Source organism: Symphalangus syndactylus, chromosome 17 (genome assembly GCF_028878055.3).
Source record: "Symphalangus syndactylus isolate Jambi chromosome 17, NHGRI_mSymSyn1-v2.1_pri, whole genome shotgun sequence".
Taxonomy (NCBI): domain Eukaryota; kingdom Metazoa; phylum Chordata; class Mammalia; order Primates; family Hylobatidae; genus Symphalangus; species Symphalangus syndactylus.
The window spans coordinates 31921099-31948932 of NC_072439.2; the positions used below are offsets into that span (position 1 = coordinate 31921099).

A 27834-nucleotide genomic window follows, 5' to 3' on the forward strand; every position below is an offset into this window, starting at 1 on the left:
GGGGAGTGGCTCGGGGGCGTGGCCGTGGCGCCTGGAATGTTGTTAGGTCCTCTCACCGCATAGTAAGGAGGGGCCACGCCCCTTTTCTCCAAGAGAGCCAATCGGAGCACCGGAACGGTTTCAAGTCTCCCCCGCCAGCCTGCCCGCCCGCCACCCCACCCCCCTTGAGGATTCGATTTTTCCGTAACAAAATAGCAAAGCTCCAGACTGTCCGCAGCCCCGGCCGCTCCCAGAGGAAGGGTCCCGGGGCCTAGGACGCAGCCCCGAGCGGGAAGCTCCAGCGGGCCGTGAAGAGGCCGAGTCGAGAGCCCGGAGGCGCGCGGGGGTGGGCGCTGCAGCCGCGGGTTGTTTATCTGGAGTACGGAGGGGAGGGGGGAGCCTGGAAACCGCCCCGTGTCCCATTTCCTCCTCTTGTTTTCGCTCCGGATTCTCCATGTTGGACCCAAACTGAGGAGCCCGGAGCTGCTGCTGGGGGATCGGGGCCGGGGGCACCCGGGGGAGCCGCTGCCCGGGCCGCCCGCCCTCTGTACAGGCCGCCTCCCTTCCCGGTCCGGGGAGGAAACGAGAGGGGGGATGTGAACAGCTGTGGAAGTCGGAGTCTTGGGAGCCGGAGCGGGCCCCCGCCCAGGCCCCCCAGCCCAGCCCAGCCCGCGCGCCCGCCCGTCCTCCCGCCCAGCCAGCCCGGGCCCGCGGGATTGTTAGATGGAACACGGCTCCATCATCACCCAGGCGCGGAGGGAAGACGCCCTGGTGCTCACCAAGCAAGGTAGGGGCAGCAACTTCCCAAAACTTTGCGTCGCCCCCGGGCGCGGAGGGGGCTAGCACAGCCCCGAACCCAGGTCTCGGCCCTTGACCTCCCGGGCTTAGAGCCAGCGATCCCGACTGACCCCTCCGGTTCATCCGCCCCCGCATCCCGGCTGGCACTCAGACCTCCGTGGGGGCTGCACGGGGCCCGGGATCCCGGCGCCCGAGGGGAAAGGGCGTCTTCGGCGCAGCTGTCACCCTGTCCCCCAACCCCTCCCCCCGGGGCTGAGAGACGGAGGGGTCGCTCTCGAAGCACTGGGCCACTCCGCGTCCACCCCCTCCGGAGTTGGGGGTGGGGTCGTCACTTTCCTTCGCCGCGCGCGGCTGCCCTGGTATCGCGGGGAGGGGTTAGGAAGGTGACGGAAGGACCCCCAGGTGGAACGGAGCCGGGACGAGTCCAGCACTTCCAGGCCCCCCCAAGCCCGAGGTCGTTCCGGCAGCTAGCTGGCGGTGACGGCGTCCGGCGGGACTTGGGACCAAGTTCACCTCTTGGAGGCGGGGGCGGTCGCGGTGGGGGAGGGGCCCGGGCCCTGGCGCACCAGACGTGGCGGGTTCCCGGCTCAGCACGGGCCCCGGGACCTTGGCGGCGCCGGGCTCCCGCCCGGCTGCCTCTGGCCAGTTTCGCTGAGCAAACAAGCCCGACCCGGAGGCCCGGCCAGAGCCCCTCCCTGCCCGGTGCGCTCCCCCGGGGACGCCGCTGCACACACAGAGCCGCGTTTGTTTAGCCCGGGAGCGGTGTCCCTGGTTACATAATTCGCCGGATGGCATCAGACCCGGCGTGGTTCTGAATCGCGCAGCGAAAAAGTGCGAGTTCTCTGTGGGCAGCGGCTGGCGGCCCCCGCCTTCCAGAGTGTCAGATGGAGGCGCGAGGGGGCCCGCAGGCCCTCGCGGGGGTGAGGCGGAGGCCGAGGCCTCTCCCGGGGCGGGAGAAAGCTGGGGCCCGAGGGTGGAACCTCTTAGTTTGGTCATAGTGGGGGACTCGAAACTCTTTCCCCCTCCGCCACGTTCTTCTTCTGGCCTTGAGGAATGTGTCCAAAATAGCGGCAGAATTTCCGCGGGGTGTAAGGACGAGTGTGGCGTTTCTCTGGAGAGGCCCCGGAGGCTGGGGCGGGGGCTGGCTCCTGGGGCCGAATCCGGAGCGCTCCCTCCCCTCCTCCACAGAGCGCGAGGGGCCGGTGCTGCAGTTGAACACACTGAGGCCTACAGCCTGGTGGGCAGCCAGCTTCGGGGCCTCGTGCGCTCCACGTCTCCCCGTTTGGCAACATTAGTCAGCAGGTCACTAATTCCTGGGGTTCACGTTCCAAGGAGCTCCCCCAACTTCCCTAGGGGCAAAGCCGCTGAGTTGGTGGTGTCAGCCTCTCCCAAATTCCCTCGGTGGAACGAGAGGAGCTGGGAGGGGGGAAGGGTGGGGGGAGGGGGGCAGTGTGTTCCTCTTGCATCACTGGCCGGACTTTAAATAAGCCTGCCCTGAGAAGGGATGAGCCTTGCCTACTGAGATCCCAGCCCCCGAGAAGGCTCCGGCCTCCCTGACCTCGGTGTTGCCATGATTTCTGCTCTCCTGGCTGCATCACTAACCAGGCTGTGACCCAGGCAGCAACTTCACCGCCTCTGCTGGCTGCTCAACTGTGCTGTCGGCTGAAAAAGGAAGGGAGGCTGCGTGTGTTTATAGCTCACTCCTGACTCTTCCCACTCCCTTCTTATCCCAGGAAAAGACCCTAAGAGCCAGCCGGAGGGGAAGAAACCTAGATGTGGGGGGATTCAAGAGGGGGCAGTGGTGATGAGTAGGGGGAGGAGCCCTGTGCTTCCCCACTAGGTCTTCCTCTCTTGCAGGGACTCGAGAGTGTGCCTTGGGCATCGTGGGGCCACGCAAGGAGTAAGGGAAAACTGGACTGCGCCGGGGCGTCTTAGAAATCAGAGCTGGAAGTTTCATCCACCAGGGTGAATGGCAAGCTACAGAATAGATAACAGCAGAAAGCAAAGCAACTGGCTTGACAGTGTTAAGTTGCTGGTGTTGGATTTTCTTGGAGTTAATGTTTCTCCTTTTTTGTGTGTGTGGTTTAAGCCAGCAGCCACTGGGTCTCTCCCTCCCCATGTAATTTTTTATTTTAATTGAGATGGAGTCTTACTCTGTTGCCCAGGCTAGAGTGCAGTAGCGCAATCTCGGCTCACTGCAACCTCCGCCTCCCAAATTCAAGCGATTCTCCTGCCTCAGCCTCCCAAGTAGCTGGGATTACAGGCGCGCGCCATCACGCGCGGCTAATTTTTTTGTATTTTTAGTAGAGACAGGGGTTTCGCCAGTTGCCCAGGCTGGTCTCCACTCCTGAGGTGATCAGCCCTTTTCGGCCTCCCAAAGTGCTGGGATTACAGGCGTGAGCCACCGCGGCCCGGCCCCTCCCCATGTAATTTGATTGCATTCCAGAGAAGGCATACTTTCTTCCTGGGCTGCTTAGGCACCCAGCAACCACTAAACCAACTTTCTGAGTCCCACGTCATTTACAAACAAAACCTACATCTTCAAAACAAAACAAAAAAAACAAAAGCTGGGGGACTGGGAAAGCAGATGTTTTAATTAGCTCTTTTTGGAGTTCCTCCTTCTCCCCACTCCTTCCTCTTCACAACATCCCATCTCCATGCCTTGCCTGCCTTTGGAAAAAGGGGAAGAAGGAATGTGAGGTACTTATTATTAATAAGTAAATTTCTGGAAAGAAAGAAATTGCTCCTAGCTTGGGTGGCTATTTAGTGAAGTTACTTGCCATTGCAGATTTTTTTTTTTCTTTTTTAGCATTCTGTTCTCTGAGGTTTAGGGCTGTCTGGGTGTGTTGATGATTCAAAAGTAATTACAGTAGGGGAAGTAGAACAAAGTTGCTGAAAGCATTGATGGTAAAAGCACCAAAATTGGATCATCTTCCCAGACAGATGGGTGAAATGGCTTTCTGGTACAGCAAGGACAGGATTGTGTGTAACATCAAAAAGAAATGTTAATATCAGCTTGGCAAGAATGGCTGTTTATTGCAGCTCTATGTGAGATCGTCACCCCATTGCTGAGAGGTTGTGACCTTGGCTTTGGGATTAGATGGGGAAAAGCCAAGGAAACAAGACCCACACTGTAACTTCCCAACCTGAAATGAGACCTGGTGGAGGCAGCCTCTTCCGGAGCTCTCAGTGACCCACACGCCTTTTGGAGGAATCAGAGATTTTTTTGTTTTCCATGAATCCTGATGCCCCTTCCTCTCGATGATGCCTTGGATTACCTTCTCACATGCCGAACTGGACAGGTTCTGATAGCTAATCGCAAGGATTCTTCTGAGAAACTGACCATCCCTGAAAATTACGATGTGGCAAGTTTTCAGGATGGCTAGCTCTTTTGTTATCCGCTTAAGGGAGAAGTTCTGCCTTATTCCCTCAAGAAGTTGTTCAGACACCCTTCACTGTAGATGTAGTCAAGCCTTTAACTTGAAAAGCTTAGACATGAATCTTGCTGGAGCTTCCTTCCATAGCTTGCTATGCGGCGGGGCGGGAAGCCTGCATGTTTATAGCTGGCTCCTCCTCCTGCCCTGCTGGTGCCTCTCACCTTCCTTTGCCTACCCTGGGTCTTGGCCTCTTTGTGCTCTCACAGTGACTGCTGAGGCTCCCTCCTGCATCTCCTTTGGAGTTTTTCCCCCATCTTCGGGTAAGGGTTGGAGCCTGCGTGGTGACTTAAGCTTGTGTTTGCTCCTGCCCCCAAAATCGCAGAGGAGTGCTGATAAATCAGCAACAAAGTTTGTAAATGCCTAACATCTGGGGCTGGGGGTTTGCAGTTGACTCGCAGAGCTTTCCACTGAGCAGCACTGGAATTGCTGTGAAAAATCCCTCGGAGGATGGCAGAGGTGGGGGTGTTCCTTTGTCCTCTCTTCTCAACCGTAGAGGCCTTAAAGAAACTGGGTAGCAGAGAGGTGTCATTTCATCCTCTCCATGGGACCTTCCAAATCCCTTATCATGGATTTTGTTAAAATGGTAAATACTAAAGAAGTCACATTTCTAGCCAACGTGAATTGATGCTCCCAACCTAACTGTGGAGAATTAAAGTGTTTGTAAATAAGCATGGGAAAGAAAGACAATATGTAAGTATATATGGGATTGTGTGTGTATGTGTGTACATATCAATACATAGCTTCCCTTCCTCTTCTTCCATTTTTTTTTTTTTTTTTTCTGCTAGCTTTTGGGTAATTTGGGGTATTGTCTTTTATTCCCATCATGGTAAGTTTGGTTCTTAGATTGGATAAAGTGGGACCAGAGTCGGGGATGGTGGTTAAAGTTTTCATTGTTACATCAAAGCATTGTTTCTGGAGCAAAAGTGCTTCAGGCCTGGGTTCAGATCCCTTCTTTTCCTGTTTGCAATGAGACTTGATAAATCACTTTAGTATTCTGAGTAACTTATCTATAAAATAGTAATAATGATATCTAACCTTCTATTATACCTGGTACTTAGTAGGTGCTTGATAAATATTAATGTCCTCCTTTTTTACATAGTGAGACTACTCTGTTCACCCTCCTCCATTCCCCCAAGGACACAGTGTAAACAGCACGTAGTCTTGTGGGTTTTATTTTTCAAGACAGGTGGCCGGGGGTCAGAGGGGACACTGACTGTGGGGGCTTGGGCCTTCTGGAAGGATCAACCTCTGAGGCTTACAAACAGCCTTGCTGCACAGACCCCTTCTTTGTGTCATGTGACTCGGGATGTGATTTGTTATCTGCCTGGGCTTTGGGACTTTGGCCATTCTGTCTGGTGCCTGGGCATCTGAGGGTAGGAGAAGGCCAGGCATGTGCCCCCTGTGAGTCTCTAAAGTCTAAACTTCTTTAGAGTTCTCAAATATGGATATAACGAATATTCAAGACAACTGTATGCCACATTCTCTCACTGTTTGCTTTGAGAGTTAATGAATTCAGAGAGATTGAGGTTGCTTTTAGGTAATTTTAATAAGAGGGGGAAAAAGAAAATGGGGTTTGAAGAGAAATAGATGTTCTTAAGCTATTTGTTTGCTGCTGTGGTTTTGGGGTACAACATTGAGAAAGTACAAAAGCAGCATTGATCTGCTTTTCATCTTGTCTTAGTCTGGCCAGCTCTGGGAAGCATGGAATTAACTCGCTTGTCTTGGGGACGTGGGATTGGGTGTGGCCCTGACATACTTCCCTCACTCTTCTGAAATGGAGGAGTAGTTCTGAACTGGGATGCAGATGAGCATATTAACATGCAAATCTTACAAAGAAACTACTAGAAATTAAAGTGGATAAGTCGACTTCTTAAAACTGGAAGCATCTCTGGACCAGAGACCAAATAGAATGGAGTTTCTTTGTCTGGCAAAATGCCCAGCCCTTCAGGTCTGAGTATGCCTGCACCAGGATCTGTTATCACAGGGTACTCCAGTGAGCACCACAGCCTCCCTCTAGGCAAAAGTGTGTATGCCCTGTTTTATGTTAGCTATTCTAGGAGTTAGCCTTGAACCTGATCTCTGAGTGGATCTGACATTTCCATTTCTCTCCTAGGTGCTCTAGTCCTCCCCCCACCCCCATCCCCCCAAATCAGACTTTGCTCTTACTCTCTTTTTATTCTATACCTTCTTTTATTTCTTGCCACAGCTTTTTCCATCCTCTTGAATTTGCACTTTCCCACCTGCACTGTTCCCAGGGAACAAATATGGCCCCAATCCCAGTGAGAGCCAAGCAGACTCATGGAAAGGCTCAAATTGCCTGCAGAAGGCTTCCTGGATAGTAGATCCCAGCTTTTCTGTTCCCGCAGCAGAATAGAGCTAGGACCCCTCTTTCACAGGAACAGGGGCCTGCAGGTAGAGACAGCAGACCCAGTTTTTTGACTCATGTCACATAGAACTACCCCTAGAGAAGAAAACCTGATCCTGGGCATGAGTCCTCCAAGGCTTGCAGAAACACTGAGCCAGTCAGGTATGGTGGGGAGAGGGGCCAAGGGGACTTTGGCTGAATTGCCTTCTAGCCCTGGGTTAGTCAGAGACCCTGGCAACCTTTAGATGTTGGCTCTCAGCCAGGGACACACATCAGAGTCTCCTGTGACACTTGCTAAAAATACAGACCCCCCACCTGGGATCTACTGAATCAGCGCATGGGCAGGTGGGTCAGGCATGCATGTGTTCCAAATGCTCCTTGTGGCTCTGACAGGTGCCCCTGGAGAAGAGCCAGGTAGGCACAGCAGCGGCCCCAACTGCCTGTTTTGCCCCGAGCAGGAAAATTCCTCTTGGTGGTCCAGTTTTACTATATGTTAAAGATCTGTGGCTCTTCAAGAGGAGTCCTAAAGTTTTCAGAGTAAATGGACAGAGTAATGATCCATCCTTGTTTGCCCAGTAATGGTTACAGCCAATATTTATAGGGTACTTGCCACAGGCAGGGTCCTATTCCTAGCATTTTATATCTAGTATCTCACTTAGTTCTCCTGACAACTTTTCCTTTCCAATAAGAGGAATTAACCTCACTTTACAGATAAGGAAAACTTTCACAGGGAGAGGGAAGGACTTTGCCCAAGGGTACATGGCTAGTGTCAGCCAGACATTTGCATTGTCTGGCATTTCACTTTTTAGAGTGCCTTTGAGTTCATGCTTCAGGTGCATGCTTCAGGTGAAGCCACCTTTTAAGGGACCATGCAGGGAAACCTTTCCAGATTGGCTTATGAGGAAACTGAACCCCAGAGAATTGTGCCCTAGCAAGACCACGGAACTGTTGAGAAGCTGAACTGGAGCAAGAGCTGGGTTTCCTGACTTCTAGATCAGTGTTTCTCAAGTGGACTCACCTGTACGGCTTGGCGGGTCCTAGGTGAAGCTGAGGGGTGTGGGGGGAGCAGGAGAATGTCCCTGGAGATGGGTGCCTCCCTGGCAGACTACTTCCATTCCTTCTGCAGAGGCCAGCCACATGGAGGAGGAACTGGTTGGCCAGCCTCAATGAGTGTGTATGTGTGTGTGCGACTGATTGGTTTTTTTGTGGAGTCCCGGAAAACATCATTTCCGGTTTGGCCCTGTTACTACCTCTGAAATGAGGTAACCATTGAATGAGTTAAAAGAAATCTGTATGGTCCCTTTAATGTGAACATTTTGAGATGGAGACTGAGGTAAGAGTATGAAAGTACTCTGCACTTAATGAGTAGCCGTTGACACTTACAAAGCTTTTGTTAGGACCAGGACACTCCCTGAGCCCCCTGGAATTCTGACCCTGAGAAATAGATAGTCTTCCCATTTTGCAGATGAAGAAACTGAGGCCCATGGCTGCACATGGCAGAGCCTAGATTCGAACTCAAGTCTGGGTGCCTTGTGTCACCACTGTATTATTCCCTAGTCAGAACAGATACCCTTGCTTTCTCCTGTGTCCTCACTGCTTTCTGCAGCTCACGTTTGTATCAACCGAAAGCAGGCCTACATACCTGGAAGGGAAAGAAGCAGTGGATTCTTCCTAGGCTTCAACTATATCTAAGCATTCTAGGAGTCAAGGGCACAGCACCAAGACAGGAACTTGAAACACTCACTGAAAGGATGTCTGTGTGTAGCCCCTCCCACAGGGGCTTATTCTACACCTCCTTAGGGGGAAGGAGAGGTAACTCCAGGTGGGCAAGTGTGGTTACCAGTCCCTCACAATGATGCCTTTTCTCTGGCTGGTGCCACATAGGGCAGAGTCTCCTGCTGAGGCAGGGGCAGGATCCAGTCCTTTGAGTTTTCTTGGATGGCATCTCAGGCTTGTCCCTGCTGCCCTGTGGGCTATTAGATCACTTCCTGACATCTCCCAAGAGCCCTCTGGAGTGGGGCTTGCAGAGCTGAGCCTGCAGCTGACTTGTCTATGAGGAAATGCCTCCTGTCTCTAGTCCAGGATCTACTACTTCTGGAGGCCCATCCCAACCCAGCACGTTTTTAAAGTACGTTGGAGCTGCCCAGGAGGGTGCTTTGGCAATACCTGCTTTAGAGGCTGATTCTGAAATCAGCATGCTTTAGAACTTGCCAGAAATCCCCTGCTCCCAAAACTGAGTCCTCTTACCTCTCTAGCTGAGGTCAGAGAACAGATCGCTGAAGGGGCAGAGACAAGAAAGGATGTGACCTGTGACCCTTGCCCCACAGGTGGCATTAAGGACTCAGGTCTGAAAGAAGAGACAGCCATGTAGGGAGCTCTCCTGCCCAGGGAAAGGGAACTAATGGAGACACTGGCTTAGGTAGAGCTGCCCCAGTTGCTGGTGCAGGGAGGGCACCAGCATACAACATGCTGGTATGGGCCAAACAGCATGGCTAAAACTGCTTTTTGATTTTTTTATTTTATTTATTTATTTTTTTCGAGACAGAGTTTGGCTCTGTCCCCCAGGCTGGAGTGCAATGGTGTGATCTCGGCTCACTGCAACCTCTGCCTCTTGGGTTCAAGTGATTCTTGTGCCTCAGCCTCCGGAGTAGCTGGGATTACAGGAGCTCACTACCACATCCTGCTAATTTTTGCATTTTTAGTAAAGATGGGGTTTCACCATATTGGCCATGCTGGTCTCGAACTTCTGACCTTAAGTGATCCCCACCGCCTTTGCCTCCCAAAGTGTAAAACTGCTTTTTTCAAAAAATGCCCATGCAGTTAGATTCACAGTACTTTTTGGAACTTTGGGAGCCGGTGCTAAGCTGGGTCCTGCCCTGCCTTGCTTGTTAGCTGTAGAGAACAGTGTCAGTGGCCGGGCATGAAAGCAGTACACCCTCCCCATTGTTTGCAGTCTTTTGTGTGTGGGGGCTGTCTAGGCATCTCACCCTCTTTTGTTCCCTGCCGACTCACCTGCTGGTCCCAGGAGCTCTTCCGTCCACCTGGCACTTTAGGGCATGTCCATAGCCAAGGAACAGATGCCCCTTGCAGAGGACCTGGGAGGACTTCTCTCCATGGGGGAGTCCCAGTCAAATGTGTCTTGGCTGCAGGGTTCAGGCAGCCGTCCAAGAAGGGCCGGAAATGCTCCAAATACTCTCCTTCCTCCAATAGCTGAAAGGAGGGAGGCCCCTCAGAGGGGCCATTTTATAGTGATAGCCAGGCTAAGGCTAAGTCCTTTGCTGTGGGGGATGGGAGGTGGTGGGGAAGGAAGTACTTCTGGGGATGAACCAAAAAAGAAAGCAACTTTCTACATGAATGGGCTTGTTAAAATCTGATTGCCTCAGAGGTTACCTTCTGCCGAATCCCAGGCAGATGTGTGAGGAGTTCCTTTGCTGGGACACAAAGCTGTGTTGTTGACAAAAGTGGTATCTGGACCTGACCTTCAGGAGAAGATTAAATACAGTGTTGCCCTGGTCACACTGGTCTTCATTTGTGTGTATGTGTGCACGTGTTTGTACATGCACTTTTTTTTTTTTTTTTTTAGACAAAATCTCACTCCGTCACCCAGGGTGGAGTGCAGTGGTGCAATCACGGCTCACCGCAGCCTCGAACTCCTGGGCTCCGGTGATTCTCCCACTTCAGCCTGCCAAGCTGGGACTACAGGTGCACCTGGCTAATTTTTTTGGTAGAACAGGATTTTGCCATGTTGCTCAGGCTGGTCTTGAACTCCTGGGCTGTAGTGATCCAACCGGCCCGGCCTCCGAAAGTGCTGGGATTGCAGGCTTGAGCCACCTCCCCCGGCCCATTCATAGGGGCAAATAGTGTCCTCATCTGGTACTTTTTGAGGGTAGTGGGGGTGAATACCCGGGGAGACGGCGATTTTTGTCTTAAGTGAAACAGTCTTACTTGCTTTTGTTTTTCACAGAATACCCAGTCAGGGAGTTTGTGAGCTGGAAAACAAATTTTGTTGTGGACTGGGGAGAAGGTATAGGGGCTGTTTTGACTTTCTGAATCCTGCTCATGATCAGAGCTCTCAGGCACCTTTCCCTCATCTTCTTGGGCTTCATCCACGTGATGATGGTGGGAGGGCTCCTGGTCTGTTGCTGCCTCCTGGAATGAGGCCCATGATGTTGCCATTTAGTGGTCATCTCCCCTTGGATAATTAATTAAAACAAGCACAGCATTTAGCTTTAGAGTTCGCACAGTGCCTTACTCTCTAACTTCATTTATCCTTTCAGTCCCAAGTGAGGGCTTGCTCTTATCCCGATTTATGGATGTGGAAACTAAGGCTCCAAAAGGCTGTGTGGCCGAGTCAGTAACTGGCAGAGCCTGGACCCCAGCCCTGATGATCCTCAGTGGGGGCATACTCCTCACATCCCCTCTTCTCCTCACACCCCGCCTCAGTAGGAAGCCTCGCAGCAGGGAGCTGGACGGCTGGCCTGGCTTCCATGTCTTCAGCCACCAGCTCACTTTCTTCTTAAGCCAGAGCTGCTTCCCTCATTGGGTCTGTGCTAGTCCTCTCAGACATCTAGCCCCAAACCAAATGTTTGGGGCAGGGAAAGCAGAAGCACATCTGCATCTGGGCAGGAGAGGAGGGCTGGGTGTCCACAGAGGGTAGCAGGAAATGAAGGAGGGGGAGAAGCTCGTAGTGGGGCTACATGGCATCCGCTGGAGTCCTGCCCTCCCTGGTTGGGGAAACCATGTGCAATGAATTTCCTGTGGGGGCCAGGCATGATGGCTCACGCCTGTAATCCTAGCACTTTGGGAGGATGAGGCAGGAGGATTGCTTGAGCCCAGGAGTTCGAGGCCAGCCTGGGCAACATAGTGAGACCCCATCCCCCCCCCCCTTTTTTTTTTTTTTTTTTTGAGACGGATTTTCGCTCTTGTTGCCCAGGCTGGAGTGCAATGGCGTGATCTTGGCTCACCGCAACCTCCGCCTTCTGGGTTCAAGCAGTTCTGCCTCAGCCTCCCAAGTAGCTGGGATTACAGGCATGCGCCACCACACCTGGCTAATTTTGTATTTTTAGCAGAGACAGGGTTTCTTTCTTTTTCTTTTTTTTGAGACGGAGTTTTGCTTTTGTTGCCCAGGCTGGAGTGCAATGGCATGATCTCCAGCTCACCGTAACCTCTGCCTCCCGGGTTCAAGCGATTCTCCTGCCTCAGCCTCCCGAGTAGCTGGGATTATAGGCATGTGCCACCATACCTGGCTAATTTTGTATTTTTAGCAGAGACGGGGTTTCTCCATGTTGGTCAGAGTGGTCTCGAACTCCCAATCTCAGGTGATCCGCCTGCTTCAGCCTCCCAAAGTGCTGAGATTACAGGCGTGAGCCACCACTCCCGGCTGAGACAGGGTTTCTCCATGTTGGTCAGGCTGGTTTCAAACTCCCAACCTCAGGTGATCCGCCCGCTTCGGCCTCCCAAAGTGCTGGGATTACGGGCATGAGCCACCATGCCCGGCCTCTGTTTTGTTTGTTTGTTTTTTAAAGAAGGAAATCCCTGTGGGCCTATAAATCCTCTTGTGCCCAGTGTTCCTCTCGTGGAAAGGCAGGCTGTGCCCCTCCCCATCACACACACATGGGTAGGGGTTGGCCTGCACCTGGCTGTCAGGGACACAATGCTGAGTGCTGGCTGAAAGGAGCCATGTGAAAGGCTCTTTGACACAAGTTTCAGATCCCTCTCTGAACTCTGTGGTTCCCTCACCCTTAAACCCAAGGAACAATGCAGGTCTTGGACCAAAGCTCCTGGCTCCAACCCCTCCTTCCTCCTCTGCCCCATTGTCATCTTGATCCCCCAGAGGTATCTGCTGGTCAGAGCAGGTGCAGGCAGGGGTGGGGGTGGATTCCCTAGAGTGGAATCCCAGAGCCTTGTGCTGTTTTACCCCTTCCAACTTTGACATCCTGCCCAAGAAAACCTGGGGCAAGGGGTAGGGGCTAGACCCCAGACTGGTCCTTTACCAGCTCATCCTAGAGAGGCAGAGAGCAAAAGTTCCCAAGAAGACTGTAGTCCTAGCTACTTGGGAGGCTGAGGTAGGAGGATTGCTTCAGCCTGGGACATCGAGGCTGCAGTGACCTATGATTGTACCACTGCACTTCAGCTTGGGCAACAGAATGAGACTCTTGTCTTAGAAAAAAAAAAGTTTTCCAGAAGAGACCTTGAAAGTGCCCCTACACCTCCCATTTGTTGGATGAGTAAATGTGTATGAGACCCTATACAGGGTAATGGTTAAGAGCCTGGGCTCTGGGTTCAGGCAGATCTGAGTTCGAATCCTGGCTCTGCTGTCATACTACCTGCATGACCGTGAGCCAGGTTACTTAACCTCTCCATGCTTTAGTTTCTCTTCTGTAAAGTGGGGAACTAGTGCCTACCAAAGTGTTAATAGTAAGGATTAAATGAGGTAATGATGTCAAGTGTCTAACGCAGACCTGGTACATCCTTGATGCTCAGTAAACATGGCGGTGGCCTAGAAAGACTCAGTGGCTTGCCTCGGGGGCCCAGCTCCCTTAGTGCTCACCTTCCTCTCCTCACGTAAAGGAGGCTTCTCTATCTAACTCTTCTGGGCTGTTGCAAACTAGTGGAGGCTTCTGCAGGTCCTAGCTCTGCAGACGTGACAGGCCCTGGAGGCCCCTGGAATCATTCACTCAGCCAGTCAAAGTTACTGAGCACCTGGTACGCAGAGGGTCACGGAGGCCGATGAATCCAGTGGGTTGGGGCCACTGTAGACCTTGCAGGGAGGCAGTCATGCTGGGAGAGGCTTGATGCATTCTGCTGAATTCTCTGGAGTAGTATTTAGAAAGGAAAAGAGGACAGCCAGCCTGGAAAAGGATGGAGGGAAGCAGGGCCCCATCAAGGGAGTGGGGAATGAGGGATGCCTGAGGTATTGACCTTGCTGTTGTGGGTCTGAGGTACTCTGCTTCAAGCTCCTGCCCTCAAGGTCAATGCATTTGTGGTCTCAGAGGCCCAGGGGCTGCCGGCCACATTGTGTTTTTGAGAAGACCCTCATCCCCTGCAGAGTCCAAGCTCCCTCCCCATCTAGGACTGAGGCGCTTCTGCCTGTTGGGCTCCCTGCAGCGGGCGCAAGCCAGGCCTTTCCATGCCCCCAGCCAGCTGCCCCTTTCACCCCCCCAACCTCTCAGGATTACTCAGCCTTCACAGCGTCTGTCACTAAGATGCTGAGTGCATTCCTGACGGCCTCTCTTCAGGAAAAGCCCAGGCTGTGTGGCCTTTTAAAAAAGGCTCTGTGCCCGGATTAAGCCTCTGATTGTGGTTCTGCATGAAGAAACCATAAACCAAAGGGAAAGCCATGGTTCAGCTTTGGTCTTGGAGCTTTGTGTCAGCGTCTGCCCTGAGTTCCTGAGCTTAGAATTTAATGTGAGCTATACAGGCAGGTGGGGAAGCTGTCCTTTCCCTCCAATTTCAGCATAGAAATAGGGAAAGTCCAAGGAACCTCTGTCTTGCTGTCTTTTCTTTTTTTCTTTTCCTTTTTTTTTTGAGCCTGAGTCTCGCTCTGTTGCCCAGGCTAGAGTGCAGTGGCTCGATCTCAGCTCACTGCAACCTCTGCTTCCCGGGTTCAAGTGATTCTCCTGCCTCAGCATCCCAAGTAGCTGGGACTACAGGTGTGTGCCACTACACCCGGCTACTTTTTGTATTTTTAGTAGAGACGGTGTTTTACCATGTTGGCCAGGCTGGTCTCGAACTCCTGACCTCAGGCGATCCGCCCACCTCGGCCTTCCAAAGTGCTGGGATTACAGGTGTGAGCCACCACGACCACCCTGTCTTTTCATTTTAAATTTGAGATGAGGTCTTGCTATGTTGCCCAGGCTGGTGTTGAACTTCTGAGCTTGAGCAGTCCTCCTATATGAGCCACCGTGCTCAGCTTATCCTGGTCTCTTTGAGTGCTGGGCTCTGCTGAATTTTTTCTCCTTGATAAAGGGCTCTGGGGGATGTCCCCAGCACAACTTCATGACAAAATCCCTGTCCCTGGAAATCTTGGTTCCTTTTCCAGAGCCAGGAGCTTGAAAGTGATGTCCAGGCGTTCAGGCTAATTGCTGGAAAGGCCCAGTCATTTTCTAAAAGGTTTCCAATGGCCATACCAATGTTAAGGAATCTGGCCTAACCCAGGGAGGAGAGAGCGAGCGCACGCGCGCAAGCTCTGGACTGGCCAACTGGGGAGGCTGAGCCTGCACCTGCAGGAAGTCCTCTGCCTTTCTGTTGAGGCAGAGCTGAGTCCCTTATCCTAGGGGTGATGCTGACTGTACTTGTCCACCTGCTGTGTAAAGGCCATTTTCTCACCCTTGGTCCTGGGGAATAGTTTGATCTTTCCCCGCTCCTCTCCAGGGGGTCCTGGCAGCCCAGTAACTGGATGTTAAATGGCTCTCCCATTAACCACTTCTGCAAGGGCCACTTTGGTACATTTTCTGGGTGTTTTGCTCCTGGGTAGCCCCTACCACATTGTCTTCCTCTTCCCTTCATCTCTGTCCCAAGGAACAACACAGGGCAGTTTGTCCTTCGTGGTACATTCTGCTTTCGTTTCTTTTCCCCACAAAGGCAGAGGCATTTCCAGCATCCATTTTCCTGCACAGCAGTTTGCCCTGTGCTTTAAACTGGAATGGCTTGGGTTTAATCATTAGGCCCATCTCCTGCTCAGGCTCTGGGAAACTCCGGACCCTCTGGAGTAGAGACCTGGGACCAAGGACCATTCTGTGAGTGGTTGTGCAGCGCCACCTCCTGGCCACAGTGCCCATTGTATCTTTCCACTCTTGCTCAACAGTCATCAGAAAAGTTCCTCTATAGCAAAAGGAACTTGCAAAAGATAATCTTTTTTTTTTGAGACGAGTCTTGCTGTGTCGGCCAGGCTGGAGTGCAGTGGCATGATCTCGGCTCACTGCGACCTCCACCTCCCGGGTTCAAGCAGTTCTCCTGCCTCAGCCTCCCAAGTAGCTGGGATTACAAGCGCGTGCCACACGCATGGCTGTTTTGTATTTTTAGTAGAGACAGGGTTTCACCATGTGGGCCAGGCTGGTTTCAAACTCCTGACCTCAAGTGATCCACCTGCCTCGGCCTCCCAAAGTGCTGGGATTACAGGTGTGAGACACTACACCCGGCACAAAAGATATTCTTAAGTCCATTTCTAGTTGATCCTGTAATGCTCATAAATTATTTATTTATTTATTTATTTTTGTATCTGCTTGGCCTTTCTGGGGATGTCTTGCCAAGTCTCCTATTAAAATGACTTTGTGGCCAGGCGCGGTGGCTCACGCCTGTAATCCCAGCACTTTGGGAGGCCGAGGTGGGCGGATCACCTGAGATCAGGAGTTCAAGACCAGCCTGACCAACGTGGAGACACCCCATCTCTACTAAAAGTACAAAATTAGCCAGGCGTGGTGGTGCATGGCTGTAACCCCAGCTACTCAGGAGGCTGAGGCAGGAGAATCGCTTGAACCCAGGAGGTGGAGGTTGTGGTGAGCCGAGATCGTGCCATTGCACTCCAGCCTGGGCAACAAGAGCAAAACTCCATCTCAAAAAAAAAATAAATAAAATCAATAAAAATAAAATGACTTTGTTTCCACCGCCCAAATTATCAAGGTAGGACTAAGCAGCTGCAGTCCAGAAGCAAGGCTATCAGCCTAGAACCTGAGGCTGCGAATGTGTGTTCTAAGGGGCTAATCCGTGGTATCTGTGTTTTACCAATTAGGCTCCCCATCCGTGAGGGGAGGGGGCCTTAAAGAGAGCTGCTGGAGTGGAGGAGGGAGACAAGGCTGAGAACAAAAAGTGTAGTTTCTTCCTTGGGGCTGGGGCTGCTCTGGAGTTCCTAGTCTCTTGTTTCTAGCCTGAAGTTTTGTTTATTTGTTTGTTTGTTTGTTTTTGAGACGGAGTCTCACTCTGTCGCCCAGGCTGGAGTGCAGTGGCACAATCTCGGCTCACTGCAAGCTCCGCCTCCTGGGTTCATGCCATTCCCTTGCCTCAGCCTCCCAAGTAGCTGGGACTACAGGTGCCCGCCACCTCACCTGGCTAATTTTTTTTATTTTTAGTAGAGACGGGGTTTCACCATGTTAGCCAGGATGGTCTCTATCTCCTGACCACGTGAGCCACCGCGCCTGGCCTCTAGCCTGAAGTTTTTAGGCAAATTGGGCTCAGTTCTGCCTCCACTAACCCGGTATCTAGGGAAGCTGATGCTGAACAGAACTACAGCTCCACTAACTCAAAGGGGACCAGGTTTCTCCATTGTCTGGAACTGATGGTCTTCCTGGGAATTGATGTTAGGGAGGATTTTTGTCTTTGTGAATTAATTTTGAGTGTGCTGCAGCTGGAGCAGCAGAACACCTTGATTCTATGCCTGGCCCCATCTTCCCCCATGGAATGAAGAACAAATGCTCTGTAGCTCAGGTCTCCCAAGCCAGAGAATGGGGATTCCTGACATTCCTGCTTTAAAGAGAAAAGGCTGGAATAAACATGTACGTTTGACATTAACTGTATGTGGTTGTTGGCCAGCCGCATACTGTGTGCCCTAGCAGAGCCTACAAACTAGAAGAGCTATGGGTATGGTAGTATCTGTGGACAGAAACTGATGTCCCTAGAGCTAAAGCCTCTGTCATTCTCTCCACCCTAGGCCTGGTCTCCAAGTCCTCTCCTAAGAAGCCTCGTGGACGTAACATCTTCAAGGCCCTTTTCTGCTGTTTTCGCGCCCAGCATGTTGGCCAATCAAGTTCCTCCACTGAGCTCGCCGCGTATAAGGAGGAAGCAAACACCATTGCTAAGGTAGGTGGGTCGGGGTGGTAAGATGCCAGCAATGAAGGGACTGTTAGTGGGAGATCCCCACAGACTATGGCAACCAGACAAGGAAGCTTTGCCTGAGGTTGCAAAGATTTCTGGCTGCGAGGGGGCCCTTCCTCCATCCTTCCATAAGTAGTTCATTTCCTTTCTGTTCCTTCCCCTTTGCGGTGTGGGCCATTCAAATGTCACTATGGTTTCTGAGGGCCCCTGTGATCCTGATCCTTCCAGGTTCCGGGAACTAGGCAAGGTGCTTTGCATATATTGTCTCATGTGATCCAGCCAGCAGCCCTGTAAGGAGATCACAGGATTCACACTTTGCAGATGCGGATTGATGTAGAGGGTTTATGTAGCACCTGAAGAGTTCATGGTTAATAAATAGTAGTGTCAGGATTTGAACTTAGGTTTCTCTGGCTCTAAAGCCTGTGTTGTTGTTCTCAACTATGCAAAACTAACTTCCAAGTTACCTGACTTACAGGGAACCAAAGAATTGAAACTCTACCATGCTGTTAATAACTCCTGTCAGCAATTCTCTCCTGTACTCATGCAAGGCATTTGGGATTTTGTGGGTATTTTTTATATGTCTAGTACTTCACAGGTGGGGCCAGCCCCAACCAACAAAAATTATTCTGCCCCAAAAGCCAGTGGTACTTCTGAAACACTGAGGTCTGGTTGTCCTTTTTTTTTCTCAAGACCAGGCTGAAGACATACATCAGTGAAAAATCACTGCATTTTGCAGTAGGGGAAATGGTTAAATAAAATACAACATGACAGTATTAATGAGTGATTAGCTTTTACAGAGTTCTCAATAACATGGAGAAGTATTGAGTGGTAACATTAAGTAAAAAGGTAGAGTGTATCATTATATAGGATTCTGGAAAAAGTCTGCTGACACAGATTTGAGGGCAGTACACTGAATGCCACATTGTTTATCTAAGTGCTAGGATTTTAATTTTTCTTCAAAGTTTTCATTAAGAACACTTAAAACCATAACTTTTTTTTTTTTGAGATGGAGTTTCGCTCTTGTTGCTCAGGCTGGAGTGCAATGGCGCAATCTCGGCTCACTGCAACCTCCGCCTCCCGGGTTCAAGCGATTCTCCTGCCTCAGTCTCCCGAGTAGCTGGGATTACAGACATGTGCAACCACGCCCGGCTAATTTTGTATTTTTAGTAGAGATGGAGTTTCTCCATGTTGATCAGGCTGGTCTCGAACTCCTGACCTTAGGTGATCTGCCCGCCTCGGCCTCCCAAAGTGCTGGGATTACAGGCGTGAGCCACTGCGCCTGGCGGTCATAACATTTTTATTAGCAAAAATGGGGGTGGAGGGCTTGCTGATCTCTCTGCACTCCCTCCCCTCACATTTTGGATACCCACAGTGTGGCTTACTTGATGTTTTATAGGGCTTGTTCCCCCATATAACCCCTAAGGAGGGCATGGAAAACAACATGTTCTCAAGGAGAAGCCTGAGTTTAAGGACTTAGCGAGAGTTTGCCACTGTGAGGAATTCAGACTTTGGTTCTGCCTCTGACTCTGTGTCCCTGAATCAGTTACTTGAGTTCCCTGTTCCTCACTTTGTCCAGTTGAGGGGCAGTGACACCTGAGAACAGGGACACTTGTCTTCTCCATCCTTCATCAGGCCTAATGTGGAAAGGAAGCTCTAGCCTTTCCCTTTCCTGCCCTACTCCTAGGAAAAGTCACTTTGACATGGTAGGAGCTTCGAGGTGGCTGGGTCTGGGGGAGAAAGTTGCCCTCCAGGCTTAAGACAGAAGCAGTGGGTTTGGATGGGGTGGGAAAAGCGGTGAGATGGCGCTGACCACCTCCTTCTCTTCCTCAGTCGGATCTGCTCCAGTGTCTCCAGTACCAATTCTACCAGGTACGTGACTCTGGCCTGGTAAGTACTCACAAGGCAGGACCCTGTGATCCCTGCCAGCTCCACGGGCAGGGTGATGTACATAGTCCTCGGTGCCTGGCCAGCCACCTCCCTGACCTGGGAAGCCATTTGTTCCCCATACTTGTTGAGGGCCTGCTATGTGCAAGGCGTTAGATTTTAGGGGACAGCTGGTGCTCCATGCCCTCTTCCCACAGCTGCTGTCCATCCCACACCTGCCCTGGCCACCACCTCCAATGTCCAGATCACTTAATAGTCCCATTGGGAGGCTGAAACCAAGGAAAACTCCACCTCCTTTCTTCCTGGCCTTTAAGTGGTGTCTATCCTGGGTTGGTGATTGTGTCTCCACAAAGAGCCCAGCTCTTCCCATAGTTATGCCAAGGGGTACAATTGGGCTTTCTTGGTGGGCAGATCTCAGCAACCTGGCTTGGTTTTAGATCCCAGGGACCTGCCTGCTCCCAGAGGTGACAGAGGAAGATCAAGGAAGGATCTGTGTGGTCATTGACCTCGATGAAACCCTTGTGCATAGCTCCTTTAAGGTAACTCAACGTCTGGAACCCTTCCTACCTTTATCTTGGGCCCTCTTGTGAATCTGACAACAGATGTGTAAGGCAGCCTAAAGGTGAGGACAGAAGAGTGATTAGGAGGGAAAAGGCCAGGCCTCCAGCATTTTGGCCACCCTGGTGTCAAGGTATCTAGAGGCCCCACTGAAGAATGTTGAGTAGGAACCCTGTGTGTTCCACCGGGGCTGCTATCTCCAGTCACTCCCAACAGGCTGCATCTGCCCCCGAGCCACATAGCACAGAGAGCCAGCCACGAGGGCTCTGTACAGGGCAGGCCTAAAAGAGTGGTTGAATCACCTTTGGCCCTTGCCCCTGCTTGTCTCCTCAGGAAACTAAGGCCCCAAAATTCTCAGCCCAGGTGGAATTTGTCAGAGTCAGGGTGCTAAAGAGTAGGGAAAACCAGAATGGGATGTCACATCTTGAACTAGGGTGAGAACCCCTTAATGAGGTGGCCAGAGGCACTTCCAGGAGTCTCTAAGACCTGTTTCTCCCCACCCACCTAGGGGTATGGTGGGGGCCTCATGTTTCCCTGCCGCCATGCTGACAGCATTAACTTTTCTGCCTTCCAGCCAATCAACAATGCTGACTTCATAGTGCCTATAGAGATTGAGGGGACCACTCACCAGGTGAGCTGCCAGCCAGACCACACCCAGCCCAGAGGGTGGGGGGGTCTGCCTTCTGCCCCACCCGTATTGGGGTCCTCCACCCGTCTCAGGGCTTGGGTTCTGTCAGTTGATCCCTTTCCTATAACTCCAGCCTCCTCTTTTTATTGGTATCTTTCATACTCAAGGCTTTCTCATCTTAGAAAGAGTTTCAGCCCCATATCCCCCCCAGCTGTCTCCCTTGTTTCCTCTTTGCAACCAAGCTGTTTAAAAGATTAGTTTACATTTTATTTAATAATAATAATAGCTATTGTTTGTTAACCACCATCGCCTCATGTGGCCAGCACTGTTACATGATTTATTACATTTCTCTGTTCCTTAAGAAAGGTATCTATACCGGTTAAGATACCTTAACCAGGTATCTCTTTGCCTGTAACAGGCAGGGAAGTCAGTAGTAACCATTTTCTCTGCCTGGAATGCCCTCTTGCCCATGCTCCCCCCGCCACCCCCACTGTGAATAGCTAGTGACTTTCTTCCTCCCCAGCCCAGACATCTCCTCTGTGAAGCCTTCTCTGACTGCCTTACCTGGGGCCCTCCATTGGATTCTGCCTGAGGAAATGCTGTGTGTGTGTCTGTCGATGTAAAGAGCACTCAAATCTAAACGGACCAGGCTCCAGCCTGCAGCCCAGGCAGTCCCGGGTTAAGGATCATGTGACACTGCTAGTGAAAGACCATTTACTCAGCTTGCTTGCCCAGAAGGCCTGCCATGCCCAGCGCCAGGCCCTGGTCAGGACTAGGCTTGGTCCGGCAGCCCTTTTACAGTCCAGCCGAGGGTATAGGGATGTGCTAAACCCTTGTAGAAAAGATGAAGGCATATTTTCAAACAGCTATACACTGTGAACTGGCTAACAAGGAAGGGTAGGAATAATTTTTAAAAGGAATGAGATTAAAATGAGGGAGCACTACCTGCCCAAGGTGGGTGAAAGGATGCCAGACTTGATGAAAGCTGGGATGAGGAAGGGGCTTGTTGGAGGTCGAAGGAATGGCAGGCCAACAGAAGCTAAGCTGTGGCTGCCTAGAACAGAGGGTCCCTGCAGAGCTCCGAGGGGTCTGGTGAGTTGGTGGCCAGTTCAGGCCTACTCTAGCAGGGAGAGTCACGGCAGGCTGACTCTCTTTGAGCTCGGGAGTAATGCGGGTAAAGGAGCTTTGGGAGTCAGGTGCCGTGGCTTACACCTGTCAACCCAACACTCTGGGAGGCCGAGGCAGGAGGAATGCCTGAGCCCACAAGTTCACAACCAGCCTGGCCTCACATAGCAAGACCCTATCTCTAAAAAAATAAGTAAATAAAGAAAAGATAAAGGACCTTTTTGTTTTTTTGTTTTTTTTTTTTTTGAGACGGAGTCTGGCTCTGTCGCCCAGGCTGGAGTGCAGTGGCACGATCTCGGCTCACTGCAAGCTCCACCTCCCGGATTCACGCCATTCTCCTGCCTCAGACTCCCGAGTAGCTGGGACTACAGGCGCCCGCCACCTCGCCCGGCTAATTTTTTGTATTTTTAGTAGAGACGGGGTTTCACCATGTTAGCCAGGATGGTCTCGATCTCCTGACCTCGTGATCCGCCCGCCTCGGCCTCCCAAAGTGCTGGGATTACAGGCGTGAGCCACAGCGCCCGGCTAAAGGACCTTTTTGGAAATGGTTCTAGTAGCAGCTGTGTAGGCTAGAGTCATGGAAGCAATAGAATGCAGACCGATGAGGGGTCAGGTAGCCAAAGGACTTGCCAAAATGTGAAAGATCGTAAAGGTGGACACAGGTGTTAAGGGTGGCTGGCAGAAGCAAGCACAAAATCGGGTGCAGAGCAAGACTCAGCAGGGTGTCTGTCTAGTCTGTGGTCATTGAGGGGAAAAAGTCACTTCTCCCTGGTGCACTTCATTACCTAATCGTGACCTGGACAGACTGTCCTGTCGGAGCCAAGGACAGAAAGCTCCCATAGAGGCTGTGGCTGGATTCAAGTAATCCAGGATAGGCTGTTTCCATCTGTGAGGCCTATTCTTGATTACTTGTTTCTGGAGGCAGCTGATGGTCCGCCGCCGGAAACAGATGGCTCCTAGGACATGGTGTATGCGCTTCTTCCTGAGCCAGGTTGAGGTTGGGACCACTGATCCATTGGAAGCCTGGTGAGGGGGTGCAGCCAGTTCTCCAGGTCTGTGGGATCTCAGGGGGCCGCAGGCTTCCAGCCAGGTAGCCCAGGAGGCTGGGCTGCAGGGGTTGAGAGCTCCTTGCTGCTCTCTGTGTAACTGGTGAAGGTACCCAGTACTGCAAACCTTCATCACAGGGACGCCTCCAACAGGCTGCTCTGCTCTTCCTCAGGTGTATGTGCTCAAGAGGCCTTATGTGGATGAGTTCCTGAGACGCATGGGGGAACTCTTTGAATGTGTTCTCTTCACTGCCAGCCTGGCCAAGGTAACTAGGGGTGAGAGGGAAGAACCAGGAGTGGGTGTGGTGGCCACAGGGGTAGTCCAGCAGCTCCCTTTTGGTCCCTAGGGTTACACAGGAGGACCAGGACTGTATCCAAACTAAGGCATCTTCTCTCCTCCTAGTATGCCGACCCTGTGACAGACCTGCTGGACCGGTGTGGGGTGTTCCGGGCCCGCCTATTCCGCGAGTCTTGCGTGTTCCACCAGGGCTGCTACGTCAAGGACCTCAGCCGCCTGGGGAGGGACCTGAGGAAGACCCTCATCCTGGACAACTCGCCTGCTTCTTACATATTCCACCCCGAGAATGCAGTGAGTGCTCCTGATGCGTCTCCACGGTAGGGATTGGGAGAGGAAGCAGACTGGAACTGTGGGCTCCACCAGAGAAGTACACCCCTCCAGGAAGACCCAGCCACCCTCTAGGGCTCTGAGGCGAGGGAGGGGGATGCGGCAGTCGGGAGATTGACACCACATCTTCCCCCCACCAGGTGCCTGTGCAGTCCTGGTTTGATGACATGGCAGACACTGAGTTGCTGAACCTGATCCCAATCTTTGAGGAGCTGAGCGGAGCAGAGGACGTCTACACCAGCCTTGGGCAGCTGCGGGCCCCTTAGCCTGCCCTGCTTCCAAGCGACGGCCATCCCAGTAGGGGACTTTCCCACACTGTGCCTTTATGATCAGCGTGACAGAGTAGAAGCTGGAGTGCCTCACCACACGGCCCGGAAACAGTGAGAAATAATTGGAAAGAGCTTTAGGACAGCTTAGATGCCGAGTGGGCGAATGCCAGACCGATACCCAGAGCTACCTGCCGCCAACTTGTTGAGATGTGTGTTTGACTGTGAGAGTGTGTGTGTGTGTGTGTATTTTGCCATGAACTGTGGCCCCTGCGTGTAGTGTTTCAGTGGGGGAGAAGCTGAAAGACCAAGACTCTTCCCAAGTTAGCTTGTCTCCTCTCCTGTCACCCTAAGAGCCACTGAGTTGTGTAGGGATGAAGACTATTGAAGGCTCCATTGCCAAACCATGGCCTTTCCTCAGTGGTGTAAGGCCTATGCCAAGGATAAAGGAAGGGTATGCCTTTGGGTACTCCAGGCACACGCCTTTCTGAAATCCTTCTCCAGCCAGCTGCTGCAGACAAAGGATCACATTTCTGAGAAGATGAGGACTTGTTTCCAGACCAGCACCCAGTGGCCATCAGGTCTTGTGGCCCAAAGCTATGCTTGCCTCCGGCTGAGTGCCTGGGATGGGCCCTTTCGATGTCTCCCCAAGGCTGGGGTGCTGAGCCTGCCTTCCTCACCACCTAGCCATAGTCTCGAACTTGCGGGGAAGGAGGTTTTCTCCCTGCCCTGGAAGAGGACAGATAACTGATTTCCGTTCTTTTGACTCTGTTTTAAAATTCTCTTTCTAAACACGGAGTGTTGGGCCTGGTTTGTTTCTGACAAATTTACAGTCCTGGGCCTGTGATGAATGTCGGCGGCGCTGGGGTTGCAGGGAAAAGACAAATCCTCAAAGCGTGGACATGTGTGTCCCCGTGGCTTGTGGATCAGCTGAGCTCGGGATCATTTCCATAAGGTCTGCTCTTCAGGGATTCTCTGCTGGTGCTGGTGCAAGGACTTCTGTTCCAAAGGCTGGGAAGAACTAAGCTGCCCCAGCCCCTCCCATTTCTTGGGCAGGGCTCTTTCCTGTTGTGTCTTCCCCCAGGGCCTGTCCTGTACCGAGCTCTGTCTGTTCCAGCCTTCATCCTTCCTGGCTGTTGCTTTTCCTCTTAAGGGCCTCAGAACTCTTGCTCTTCCTGGGCTGAGGGGGAATGAGTGTTCTTGCCATTTGCCAACCTAATGCGCATGCTTTCTGCCTCTGGTAACAGGAGTGAGCGAGCCCCTCAGACCTGCACTCTGGGTGTCTCCTGCTTTCAAAGGTTCTTAATAGTGAATGCTTTAAAATTAAAGACATCACGAAATGGAAGTTTTCCCAGGGTGGAAAACAAGAGGAAGTGCTGCTGTAATTGGGAGCACAAGGGGCCTCCCAAAAAGGAGCCCCACCTCAGCATCACTGCCTTAATCGTGGCCTCCCTGGGGTGGGTGGGGTTCTCCCCTCCCTCCCTCCCTCCTCCTGGGATGGGAGGGCGCTCCTATTCCCATCTCTGTGTTCCCTGGAGGCAGGTATCACAAAGCATTTGTGAATTGCTTTACGTGCAGGGACACCACCCACTCAGGACTCTTCCCCATCATCCCTTCCATTGCCACACCCTAGATCCAGCCTCAGGAACTAACAAGTTTGGAGAAAAGCAGGCGGTAGAGCAGCAGCTTGGTGCTCTCGGTGGTTGGCTGGCATTTTTCTCTAGTGTTGTGGTGCCACCTTCCCTCCTTGTCCCAAGGTTATATAAGGCCTTGTCTTTCTCTTTGGAATCATAAAGTGGAACAGAGTCCCCAGAACTCGCGTGGCCATTTCCGCCAGCATCACTCCCCGGTGCCTGTGGGGTCCCGGTGTACCTAAAGGGAGAAGGGCCCCATGTGCTAGCCAGAAATATACCGTCTCTTGAAGGAAAGCAGCTCAGACTCTTAGAGCCAGCTGTGGCTTCAGACCCAAGGCCTGACCTAGGCTGCTATCCTAATACTGCAGGAAGGGCCTCTCTTCCAAGCCCCACCCTAAGGGTTAGCCCTTGGCCAAATCTTGCTGTCTGGGCCCAGCCAGGCTTTTCTGACTAAATAAGCAATAAGAGGCTCTAAGCTGACTGAGTTGCAAGGACCCTTTCCGCCCTCCCTTGGATCTCCGTGTTTTTCCACATGGAGGAAGAGCATATGCCACCCCCTTTCCTAAGAGGCTTGTCCAAGTGCTTGGTGTGGGACCCATGACCAAAGCCCAGGATGGCTTGGTGGGAGTGTCCCTGCTGCATCTGCATGAAGCCCCTGCTTTCTAGGCCTCACTCCCATCAGAACCCTGCCTGCCCACCTGCAACTCCCCCACAGCAATGCCATTCCCACTTGCCCCAGAGAAGCTACTCAGCCAAACCTAGCCAGGGTCCATTCATGTGGACCAGAGCCAGCCTAGTCATTATTTGCTGTCAGGTTTCCAGTTTCACTGTGTGTTAGGGCGAGGGATGATTGTAAAATTTGCTCCTCGAAGGAATCAGGCCAGACTCAATTTTGGAGGGCAAGACAGGGAGGAGGCCGCTTCATCCCAGACTCTCTTCTAGGGCTTCCCACCATCAGCCCCTCCCACTTGAGACTGGTCTTTGGGAGGCAATAGGCCACCATGCCTGGTCAGCACCAATTCAAGCCATGCCAGGAATCTGCCTACCTGCCAGGTTCAGTTCTTTTAAGGTGCCTCTTCAGGGACACAGTGTGTCTCTCTGATTGGGCTTCTAAATCAAAAGCCTGATGTTCGTGTCCCTCTCATAGGGGGAGCTTTGGACACAGGACCAGTTTGGAAAAGGGTCAGGTAAGGGTTTCCACTCTGCACATTGTAGAGGGGACACTCTGTAGGCCCATGGGTCCCTTACTAGAGAGGTTGAGTGAATTTGCCTTCAGTTAACCTAGGACCTTCTGTTTAGCTTCCTCCTGCTTCCCAAAGATTTTAAGCATTTTGTAAATGTATAAACTCACCTCTGGTTAACAGTGGCCCAGACGCTGCTTTGTGCTAAAAGCATGGGAAATGTAAAGGCAGTCTTTCCCTGGGAAATGGATACTATTCTATTCTGCTGCCCCTACCTGTTCCTGAGGCCTCATTTAGAAAGAGAATCCCCTCAGAAGGCTGTCTGGCACCCAGTGTCCTAGCCAGGCCAAGTATATGAGAAAGGTAAGTCCATTTTCCCCTTCAGGTCCTCAGTGGATTACTTAACCACTGCTGTCCCTCGGTCCCTTTTTCCTAAACAGGGGTTTAGTTCTGTCTTTTTCTCCTTTTTCCTAAATGCTGGTAAATATCTACATTCAGCCAGGGAAGAGGAGGCCAGAGGTCAGGCCAGCTGCCCCATTCTTTTAACGTTGTAGGGCCTGCCCCTGGAGCGGACCCTCCTCTTTGGGCCTCGTGAGCTTTTTTGCTTATCATGTTCCATTTCGTGCCGCTTTCCCCCTTCAAGATGCCGTTTGGAGGGTAGGGGATCTGCTTCCCACTGTGACTGGGCTATGGGATTCTGACTACCTTGCTTACAGATTCATGGTTTGATAAATTTGTTGTATTCAAAAACTTGAAATGCAGGACGCCATTAAGTGTCTGTTTATATTTTTGGAATATTTGTATTACTTACAATTAATTAATAAAAGTGGGTTTAAAAAACCTATCCAGGAATGTAAGCTGCCACTGACCTTCATTGGCCCTTAGGTGTTCACTGGGTCCATAGCAAGCACCGCCTTTCTTCTCGCGGCCCCTTCCGTCATGAAGCAGCCCCACCCCCAGGCTGAGTGGGGTGTTGCACCCACCGGGAGGCCAGCTGCAGATGCCACACAGGGCTTCCGCTCAAGGTTACACCAGTTCTGCTGTGATCAACCCCATTGCAGTCAGGTGCTTAGCACGCATATATGCTTGATGTCCTATTGACTTCTGGGCATGAACCAGAAGGCCTAAGGGAATGGAATCTTTTTTTTTTTGAAATGGAGTCTTGCTCTGTTGCCCAGGCTAGAGTGCAATGGCACGATCTCGGCTCACTGTAACCTCCACCTCCCAGGTTCAAGCGATTCTCCTGCCTCAGCCTCCTGAGTAGCTGGGATTACAGGCGCCTGCCAGCACGCCCGGCTAATTTTTGTATTTTTAGTAGAGATGGGGTTTCACCATCTTGGCCAGGCTGTTTTTGAACTCCTGACCTTGTGATCCACCCACCTTAGCCTCCCAAAGTGCTGGGATTACAGGCGTGAGCCACCACCACACCCAGCCCTGGGAATGGAGTCTTGATTCTTCTGTGCCCCTCACTGATTCTTCCAAACTGGGAACCCTGAAGC

The 27834-nt window shown here is 52.0% G+C and overlaps 1 protein-coding gene and 1 long non-coding RNA gene across 3 annotated transcripts; both read left to right on the top strand.

The window, feature by feature from the left end:
• The first annotated feature begins 178 nt into the window (after positions 1–178).
• Positions 179–27187, top strand: CTDSP2 (CTD small phosphatase 2). 2 transcript variants are annotated; one of them, XM_055247969.2, is made up of 8 exons: positions 179–766; positions 17225–17373; positions 19219–19275; positions 19710–19811; positions 20405–20461; positions 22803–22895; positions 23033–23218; positions 23395–27187. In XM_055247969.2, exons 1-8 carry the CDS (start codon positions 703–705, stop codon positions 23518–23520), a joined length of 834 nt encoding a protein of 277 aa, XP_055103944.1. In that variant the 5' UTR covers positions 179–702; the 3' UTR covers positions 23521–27187. The 2 variants fall into 2 exon arrangements, with proteins under 2 accessions (XP_055103944.1, XP_055103945.1); XM_055247970.2 differs by having other exon boundaries at positions 182–766; positions 19219–19257.
• On the top strand, positions 1610–8707 carry LOC134732874 (uncharacterized). The gene is made up of 2 exons (XR_010116400.1): positions 1610–1697; positions 2635–8707. It is a non-coding gene; the product is annotated as an uncharacterized lncRNA (long non-coding RNA).
• Positions 27188–27834: the final 647 nt, after the last annotated feature.

Excerpts from the sequence above, each read along its gene's own strand:
- CTDSP2 (XM_055247969.2), top strand. The coding sequence starts at position 703 with ATGGAACACGGCTCCATCATCACCCAGGCGCGGAGGGAAGACGCCCTG. Across the intron at positions 17,374-19,218 it reads AAGCAAACACCATTGCTAAG|TCGGATCTGCTCCAGTGTCT; the intron begins GTAGGTGGGTCG and ends TCTCTTCCTCAG. Across the intron at positions 19,812-20,404 it reads TTGTGCATAGCTCCTTTAAG|CCAATCAACAATGCTGACTT; the intron begins GTAACTCAACGT and ends TCTGCCTTCCAG.